The following is a 10194-nucleotide window of genomic DNA, read 5'->3' as shown; positions in this document are numbered from 1 at the left end:
GGTGGCATCATGTTTAAACGAGGCACAGCCCCACAAACAGAAACAGTGATATACAGTAACAGAAGTTCACAAACTAAAGCTGTCAAAGTTGAAGGCTGACAGGGAGGATTTGTTCCTCTGAGGTTACAAAAAGGATAACATTTCATCACACTTTTTCTGAAGAGAAACTGTGCACTGCACAGAGTTGTGGAGATTAATCAGTGAAAATGCACAAAAAACAAAATACTTAAAGCAGCCAGCATGATAAACTGAAGGTCTCACACATACTTTCCTCTAAAAATAAAGCAGGATTGTGTTACCGATGCTGCTGTAGTCACATAGAAAAGAACCTAAATCTGAATCTTTCTGATGTGACATCACTAATGCAACCAACTTTACCAATAAATGAACAGAGCATAATATTGTATTCATTACAAGATTATTTTCACTCTAATCTGGTTTTTAGATTTATTTATTTATTTTTTTTTGCTGTTCAGTTGATCTACTTTAGAGCTGTGTGACTCAAGTCAGACAAATATGACCATGCAGTATTCCAAACACACAACAAATGTGTTTTTCTATTTTTAATATTTTATTCCTTGTAAAACATCATCACTATGAAATGACATTTGTTTTAGAGTTAAGTTGTGATAGAGTTAGCTGTTAATTGGGTTTATTAAATCTTTTTTTGTAGACTTCAAAAAAATGTTTAAAATTTTTCTTTGTACCGTACATCAATAATCTTTTAAAATAATTATAAATATAAATACATCACTGATAGGTTTAAAACATCTCTGACTACTCTTAAAAATCAACTTCTAGTACAAAGTGCTGAGTCAAGTGCTAAAGCATGAACTCTAGAACTAGTGTTCATGCTAAAGCTAATTTATTCACTCTGAATTGTTTGCTGGTGGTTCTCCTGAAAATAATCTCGTAATTTAATCGACGCAAGTCCTTAAACGAAAGTAGTTGACCAACATTTGTTTGTTTAGGCTCCATAAAGAACAAGAAAATACCAAACTGATAGATTTAAAACAGCAGTCAACAAACCAGTTTGGGACATTAGCAGATTGTTTCTACTATTACAGGTTTCATATTGAAAGGATTTAAAAGAAAAAAAAAAGTTTAATGTGAGGGTGCAAAAACTGAAATTCCTCATTTTTATTTATGGCCTTGTAATTTTAATTTCTTGCTGGGATTCAGAACTACGGCTAAACAGCCACTGGTAATGAAGTAGCAGGTTAGCTTAACTCAACAAAATGCTAAGCTAACTTGCTAGTTTGTGTAAGGTGCACAAATCTTCTTTGTACACCAATTTATTAATATTATTATTGGAACAGATGTGAACATGTTTACATTTGTTCATTTTAGATTATAGCTTCAGCATGAAAAGTGGACCTCATTTCTTTACAAAACTATTTATGCTAAGCTAAGACTAAAGTTTTACTGTCCTTGCTAACATTCTGCCATAATATTGTCCTCATCTCTTGTAACGTTACACAACCCTCAAAAAAAGGTTTTCTGTAGCAGAATGGTGTCATTAGTGTATGGGTAACATATCAAACATTATTAGAATTTAATACTCGTAGCACGAGTAACTAAAATCGTTTTGAAGGTTTTAATCAAACTAACACCTATAGATTAGATCAGTAATTTTCAAAAATTTTAAGAAAAAAAATTAAAATTTTTAGTTGTTATTTCAGTCTTATGGTTAATGCTTGAATAAATGATTGAATCATTTTGATAAGACATTGTTTGTTATATGTTCACTGGGTGGGTACTCAACTAAAACTAAATGTTGGACTTTTTATTTTGTGCTTGTATGTGAAAGCATTGTTGATTCTGTTAATTCTGTTAGAAAAGGCTGAAGTTACTGAAGAGAAGAGTTTTGGTTTAATTAAAATGTAGCAAATTGAGCGTATCATTAAACTTCTTTTTCTGTGTGTATGCTGGCATGCTGTGATATTCTGTTCTTTTATCCTAGTTTCAAACAGCACCATGTTTTAAAATACATTTCTGCCTACAATATTTTACAATAACTGATCAAATACACAGAAATGGCAGATTTAACTTAAATTTTTAGCTCTCTAAAATGCCTGTTTGTTTTTTTAACAAAACGAAAACTCTGTTCTTTTGTTGGGTTGTCTCACTCTCAGAAAATGTGTTTCACAAACTTTACTACAGTTATAAGTTGAAGCTAAATGCTTCCTCCAAAGGTAAAAAAGACAAAAGGTTCTGCTACTTTTAATGAGAATAGAAACTATGCTGTGCACTCTTTGTCATAGACATGACATAAAGCTGTCATAGACCTTCCTAAACATTCACCAGCATACATCTGAGCAGGACAGAATACCAAATGTCATTGAACAACAAAAGAATGTGAATAAACTTGTGTGATTTTATAAAATAGTCAAGAACTGGGGAGAGGACAAAGAAAATGGCATTACCATGATGTAGAACCCATCCAGTAGGCATGCAAACAGTTTAATTTTTTAGATAATCTTCACCTGAATGCCTTCTTTGTGAATAATTATTGTTCATTTTAAATAGTAAATTCTTCTTTACGTTTTACTTCTCAGTGTTGCTGTCTTCTGGACTCCTTCTGCTCCTATGCTGTATTCTGTTCCTGACTTTCACTGGAACAAGAAAGAAAAATCACAACAAATGGTTATTACTATCAGAAAACAACACACTTGTCAGTGAGGGGTTTCTGTAGACCACATGAATATCAGAGTATTTGTCATGAGGACTCTCACCATCAGTACATTGCACTTTAGGCTTCTCCCACTGTCCGTCTGCTTGGCAGCGGACCACTGGGAGATGGCGCTGTCTAAATCCTGGGTTGCATTGATAACGAATGATAGAGTTGACAGGATACTCCAGCCTCCTTTTACCAAACATGTGAGCATTTTCCACCTCGGGCGGCGCCCCGCACGACACTGCAGACACAAACAAGAAGTCACATTGCATTACTTCAAACTAGACATTTCCATAGACAAAGTAACTATTTGAAGGTTTTATTAGCAATAATGACTCAAACAGGAAGCATGAACAAACATATCAGAAATGTTGGTATGCAGTTGTAGATCAGTTTTACAGGTAAGGTCCCTGGCTGGTTAAATTTCATATAAACCAGACAGAGCAAAAGTCTGTATCTTACCAAGGTGCGACTGTTGGAGAGTAGTTAAAGACACAAAACTGCAACAAATGATTTTCATGGGTCGTCAAACCACCCCAAACTTGTCTTATACTTCCCACACTTTCTGACTTAGAGAAACTAAATTGAAAAGGTTCGAGACAAGTTCCAGATGCCCACAATGACAGTGTTATTACCTTGAAAGAAAACTTGGCATGTGAATTTTTCAAACATGTTCCAGTGACACAAGAGCGAGAACCATCAACTCACGTGAGAATCCATGGGAATGTTTCCCGGCATTTTGGAAACGCCCAGTAAGATACAGGCTAAACAGTTGTGGTTCAACATTATGGGCTGTAACTTTGACTAAGCACTGTAGCAACTAAAAACAGAGCTTCAAACACATGTAACATTAAAAAAAGAATTAAATAACTCCAAACCATGATCTTTTACTAAACTTGAATATTTCTCTAACTTAACACTTGATACTGTTACAAAATCTGATAGAATATGCAGGGTTGTCAGGGGAATATTGAGTATGCTGGTCCATGATGGTTTTGAGGATGCACAAAACTTCCACAACAGTTTATTATTGCTGGAGCATTGTATTGGGATCCTAAGTGGGTGGTGTTAGCATGATGTGGAGCCTGCATGTACCAGCATGGCTTAGTCATCCAGACTTTAAAGAAAGACTGGCCATGCTGAACTCATGTGTAGGCTACAACTCCATTAAGTGTAAGTAAGTAATTACAACACCTAAGGGCACAGGTGCTATTTGCATCACATTCAGCTGCCACTTTCTACAACCAATAAGATTGCATCACGGTCTCACCACATAGCTGGAACGACCAGTCCACACTCTCCATGTGCTGATAAAAACCATGCTGCACTCAGCTGTCCTTTATTTACCTTATGAATGTAAAGCAAGAAGCACTTATTTTCATCATGGTCAGGCCTAAACTTTTTAAATTGTTTTGGAATTCAAAATGCTAATTTCTCAAGCTTTGCAGTGAAAAACAACCTACCAAATTAGCAGCTCAGTGGACAAATATTTTGTAAAATACACTACTTTGCCAAAGGTATTCACTCACCCATCCAAATCATTAAAATCAGGTGTGCCAATCACCTCTGTGGCCACAAGTGTATAAAATCAAGCACCTAGACATGCAGAGTGTTTCTACAAACATTTGTGAAAGAATGGGTCGCTCTCAGGAGCTCAGTGAATTCCAGCGTGGCACTGTGATAGGATGCTACCTGTGAAATAAGTCCAGTTGTGAAATTTTCTCGCTACTAAATATTCCACAGTCAACTGTTAGTGGTATTATACAAAAGTAGAAGCAATGGGAACAACAGCAACTTGTTGGTAGGTAGGCCAAAAAAAGTTAACATAACGGGCTCAGTGGATGCTGAGGAGCATAGTGCACAGAGGTCACCAACATTCTGCAGAGTCAACACCTACAGACCTCCAAACATCATGTGGCCTTCAGGTTAGCTCAGGAACAGTGTGTAGAGAGTTTCATAGAATGGGTTTTCATGGCCGAGCAGCTGCATCCAAACCTTACATCACCAAGTGAAATGAAGTGGAGTAAAGCACACAACCTCTGGACTCTAGAGCAGTGGAGATGTGTTGAATCATGATTCTCCATCTTGCAATCTGATGGACGAGTCTGGGTTTGGTGGTTGCCAGGAGAACAGTACTTGTCTGACTGCATTGTGCCAAGTGTAAAGTTTGGTGGAGGGGGGATTTTGGTGTTCTCCGGAGTGATGAATCATGCTTCTAAGATTATAACAAGTAATAACATTAGTTACCACAACTATGCAGATGATACACAGCTCTATATTGAGATGTCACCAGGTGACTCTGAACCTATCCTAGCACTGAACAGATGCTTAGAACAAATCAATGTGTGGATGTGCCAAAACTTTCTCCAGCTGAACAGAAACAAGACTGAAATTAGTATCTCTGAACCTAAAGAGGAACGATCAAGAGTCAGCGCGGAGTTTCAGGTATTACAGCTAAAAACTAGTGATCAGGCCTGAAACCTGGGTGTAGTAATGGACTCAGACCTGAACCTTAAGGGACACTTAAAAACAGTTACAAAGTCGGCTTTCTACCACCTGAAGAACATCTCCAGAATCAAAGGACTAATGTCACAACAAGACCTAGAAAAAATTATGCACAAGTTCATCTTTAGTTGTCTCGATTACTGCAACGGTGTCTTCACAGGTCTGCCAAAAAAATCAATCAGACAGCTGCAGCTGATCCAAAATGCTGCTGCTCATGTTCTCACTAAGACCAGAAAAAAGAACACATCACCCCAGTCTAAAGGTCCCTACACTGGCTCCCTGTACTGCAAAGAATTGACTTTAAAATACTTCTATTAGTTTATAAATCACTGAATGGTCTAGCGCCACAATACATTAAAGACTTATTATCGTCTTTGAACCCTCCAGAACACTCAGGTCTTCTGGTTCTAGTCTACTGTGTATCCCCAGAACCAGAACCAAACATGGAGAAGCAGCTTTCAGTTTCTATGCACCATCAATCTGGAACAAACTCCCGTGAAACTGCAAAACAGCAAAGGGAGACAAGCAAATACTTTTGGCAATATGGTGTAGCTCAAAGGAAAATTACCTAAAAACAATTCCGTGCAAAATGTCAAACTTTGTTTTGTGTGGCTCTAAACATTCCCAAACCGTTAACTCTTAAAGACTTTCTTCACAGGCAGGAGCAGATGTGAGGCCTAATCCAACATACCAGGCCCTTTCTTGCAAGTAAAAGGCAGGTGGTAGTTGCATGGCACGTCGTTCCACTGGCCGTTCTCATGCCAGATCATCACCACACAGTCTTCACCAGAGCTGAAGTAGTTATCTGGCTGGTTCAGTCTCCAGTTCTCGTATTGCTGAGGAGACATTTAGACGAGGCATTAGTAAACGAGCTCACAGAAACACATGACATCTGAAGCTCTTGTTATTCTTTTTCTTACAACCCTAGTTCCCCAAAATTTGGGACATTGTGTAAAATGTAATTAAAATAGAATGCAATGATTTACAAACCTCATAACTTATAACTTTCTTCAAAGACACATGTTTACATACACTAAGATTACTATGCCTTTAAAAAATTTGGGAAAGCCCAGATGATGATGTAATTTTTTTGGATGCTTTTGATTGGTTAATTGACAACATTTGAGTTAATTAGAGGCATATCTGTGGATGTATTTTAAGGCAAACCTTAAACACTCTGCTTCTTTGTGAAACATCATGGAAAAGAATCAAAAGAAATCAGCCAAGATATCAGGAAGAGAACTGTTGACCTTCACAACTCTGGTTCATCCTTGGGTACAATTTCCAGATGCCTGAGAGTGCCACATTCATCAATTCAAACAATTATACACGAGTATAAACAATGTCCCGTCATCATATTTCTTACAAAGCAAACAGGTTCTGTGTCCCTGACATGAACATATTTTGGTGCAAAATGTGCGTAACAACCCCGAAACAAAAGCAACTGACTGAGGGAAAATGTCTGATAAAAAGGGAGACATTGGGAAACAAACAAGAGATCTCAAACATAAAACAAGGAAACAGATAAAACACACAACAAATGAAAATAAAGCAAACTAATAAATAAGAACCCCCAAAAAACTCTGGATTATGACAACAAATTATTAACCTTGAAGTCAACCTAATTCAAGATGGCTGTAACAGTTAACTGCATTTAGTAAGCACAAAAATGGCTTTAGCTATAATTCTAATAACAAATTTTACAGATATTGAGCTAAAATGTGATGTAGACCTGAGAGTCATTTAGAATAGATAGTTTGAGTGTGTGATCTTGCAATATTGAGTCAAGTTGTGCAGACAGTTAATTTTAAATGATTAAGAAATGACTGAGGCACAATATAGATAATTTATTCAAAACTTGAAGGTAACATACACAATCTCATTTAATAATGCAATATATTGCGTGATCTGTTGGTGTTTGGAGTATATTGTGAAGTATTGACAGCTTCTACCACACCAACTTTAAACTTAAAATCTGTAAAATTCACAGAGGTTTAGCCAGTTTTGTATAGCCTAAGGTATATTAGCTATGGCAGCCATCGTGAACTGGGTTGACTTCAAAAGTTATTCAGTTGTAGATGCACATTCAATGATTTCATTCTGAGTTTCATTGAATTCTGATCAATGGTTCATGAGGTATTTTGCTAACAGACAAACAGGGTTGATTGGAGCAGTTATTGCCAAGGGTTTTAGCAAAGACATTGCACGATGTCTTGTTCGCAGAATATGTATTGGGGACGATAATCAGTCATTAATACACCAAATTTTGGCTTAATATCTGTAAAATTCACTGAGTTATACCCATTTTTGTGTTGGCTAAGATTGCTTTCCTGTGGCAGCCAACATGAGTCAGATTGGCCTCAAAGTTTATTTACTTGTCGACATCAACCCAATGAATATTTTCTGAGAATTTTATTCAAATCAGTCCAGTGGTTCATAAGATCTTTTATTAACGGGACAGACAAACAAACACACGCACACGTGTCCAAAAGTAATTGTCAGCCTTCAGCTTTGGGCAATAATAAACAGAAGCTTTAATCTTGTTAGCTTTCAACATACTGTAAGATTATTTTAGTTTAAAACTTTGTCATGAAAGGTGTCAGGTGATATGCATTCCTTTAAGGAATGCTAAGCCTTTACTTTTGTGTCTCAAAGTTGTCATTTTTGCTACATTCTCTTAGATTTACTGTGCATCACCATGAATGTTTTGTGGTCCTTTGTGATTGTTTTCTGTCTCTTCAGGACTCTTTTGTACATCTTCTTTTGTTTTGCTTGTCATTGTAGCTGTTATCCCTGCCTTTTGAGGTTGATATGTCAGGTTTGTGAAATCTCATCCTGAGCTTTTCATCCTCATCCTTAAAGGTTTTTAACACTTAGCAGTAAAATACAAATCTGGCTTCCATACTCACCAATGGAGTGCCGTCAGTCCACTGGAAATCATTCTGGACTGTCTTGTCATTCAGCCCGATCCACTGGTAATCATGTGCTAATGCTGTTGAGGAGAAATGTTGAGATCACTTTATTTTGACCTGTTTTCATCCCATGTATCAGCGCAGACGTCATTTAAAACCCTCACCATTGACAAATTGTTGCTCCTCGGGTGTGATGATGCTGACCAAGTGTGCGTTCAGCTCTCGGCAGTGTTTCTCTGCATCGAGCCACTCCTCTCTGTCAGAGATGTGCAGGTAGCAGTTTCCCTGAAACTTAGTCCAGCCGTTCTCACACTGCTGCTCTTCTTCAGCCGTGAAACAGATAATGACGTGAAACAACTCAGAAAATGAAAACAAGACACTTTGAATGTTCACAAGAGTTCATGTTCTCAGGTATGATTCATTAAATTTCATTGGACTTAAACTCTTTCACCTCCAATACCTCTTCTGTCAGCTTCACTGTTCCACCTTCCTCCCTCTCTTTCACACACATAGATTCTATTCTGCCTCCACTGACATTCATTCTTCTTTTCTCCAGAGCATACCTTCACCTCTCTGGGCTCTCTTCCATCTGCTCCCTACTCTCACTCCATCTCCTCCAAGATTACTGCCTGACCTCATCTGTCAACATGTCCATCACCACTGCAAAAATAAAGTCTGGTAAAGAGAGTCTGTCCTAATGTCGTTTTTTTACCAATGCCTTCATTTGTTTTGTTGCATCATCCTATCTACTTAAAGAATCAATTCAACCAAATTACAAATAGCATTGTATTTTTTTCTTATCTTTAAAATATCAAATAAGGTTGACGAAGTTGTCTTTATTTGTCACCTCTGAGATTTCTCTTACATAGAACACACTCACATTTCTCTTAGTTAAATAAAATAATCCATTGTGTACTTTGATTTCAGATTCTAGGAACCCATTTTTTCTGATGTCTTAAGGTTTCCAATACTATAGGGTTGTCCTCTTCCAATTTTTGTTTTCTAAATTCTCAAATATTCTCTGTTGGGGACAAGTCTGGGCTGCAAGTAGGACAGTCCAGAACATGTTCCCTTTTTTCACAGTCATGCCTTTAGATGTGAGCAAAATGTCGTTTTGCATTGCCTTGGTGAAAACAAGCTCAAATGTCCTTGGAAAAAATGTGGTTATTTTAAAGGTAACGGATGTTGTACAAGCTCTGCTAGATCTTTCTGTATTCATTCTGCCATCAGAACCTTAATCCAAGCCCAGAACCACCACAGAGGCCTGCTCTAAGCTCCAACCATCACAGAACTCTTATTCAAGCCCAAACCACCACATAAACCTGATCCAAGCCCAAACCATCACAAAACCAGGCTTTTGGACTAGTTGCTTACAACCATCTGGATGTTTCTTTCCCTCTTTGGTCCAGATCACAAGGTGTCCGAATGTGCCAACAAAGCCCAGATAAGACCATTCTGGCTCTGAACAACATTGACACAAGTCCCGCCGTCAGCTTTTTTTTTTAATGTGTTGCTGTCAGGTTTGATGGTCACAGAGGTGAACCCAGAGAGCAGACTCATAACAAAAACTAAAAGAAAACTAATTTATTATTTCATAAACAAAAGCAGCAAAACTAAACAAACTAAATCCAAATGCATGGAGGAAACACGGGACAAGACGGAACAAAACTCTGAGAACATCAAATAGCAACATGGAACGAGGACAAGTGAAACCATGATTCGAAAGAGTAGTGGAGAAAGTGACCGGGTTTTAAACAGAGTATATTGAGGTAAGTGGGCACAGGTGGGTGATCCTAATTACAGGCAGGTGGAGATGGGTTTGGCAGGTGAACAGATGACAAACTAGGGAGAAGTAGATGAAACATACACACAATCACGAGGGACCAACACAGACAATAAACAACAAAACATGGATAACACAAACAAGAAAAGAACACAAAGACAGGCTACAAAAACCCAAATCCCGACAGGTGCAGTTTGGAATGCAGGAATGACTGTATATTATTACATGAAATTTTATATATATATATATATATATATATATATATATATATATATATATATATATATATATATATATATATATATATATATATATAT

At 37.3% G+C, this 10194-nt stretch overlaps 1 protein-coding gene across 1 annotated transcript in view; it reads right to left on the bottom strand.

Moving 5' to 3' along the window:
* Positions 1-10194, bottom strand: part of LOC108228595 (aggrecan core protein) — a 30403-nt gene continuing 20209 nt past the window's right edge. Inside the window, exons 13-17 of the mRNA XM_037979922.1 lie at positions 8259-8417; positions 8092-8174; positions 5874-6018; positions 2736-2918; positions 1-2615 (exon numbers count right to left, since the gene is read on the bottom strand). Of these exons, the coding sequence (XP_037835850.1) occupies positions 2548-2615; positions 2736-2918; positions 5874-6018; positions 8092-8174; positions 8259-8417 (638 nt within the window). The 3' untranslated portion in view covers positions 1-2547. The remainder of the gene's footprint in view (positions 2616-2735; positions 2919-5873; positions 6019-8091; positions 8175-8258; positions 8418-10194) is intronic.

This window comes from Kryptolebias marmoratus, linkage group LG15 (assembly GCF_001649575.2).
Source record: "Kryptolebias marmoratus isolate JLee-2015 linkage group LG15, ASM164957v2, whole genome shotgun sequence".
Classification (NCBI taxonomy): domain Eukaryota; kingdom Metazoa; phylum Chordata; class Actinopteri; order Cyprinodontiformes; family Rivulidae; genus Kryptolebias; species Kryptolebias marmoratus.
The sequence above is the reverse complement of the archived record's forward strand: the minus strand, read 5'-3'. Positions and strand labels throughout refer to the sequence as shown.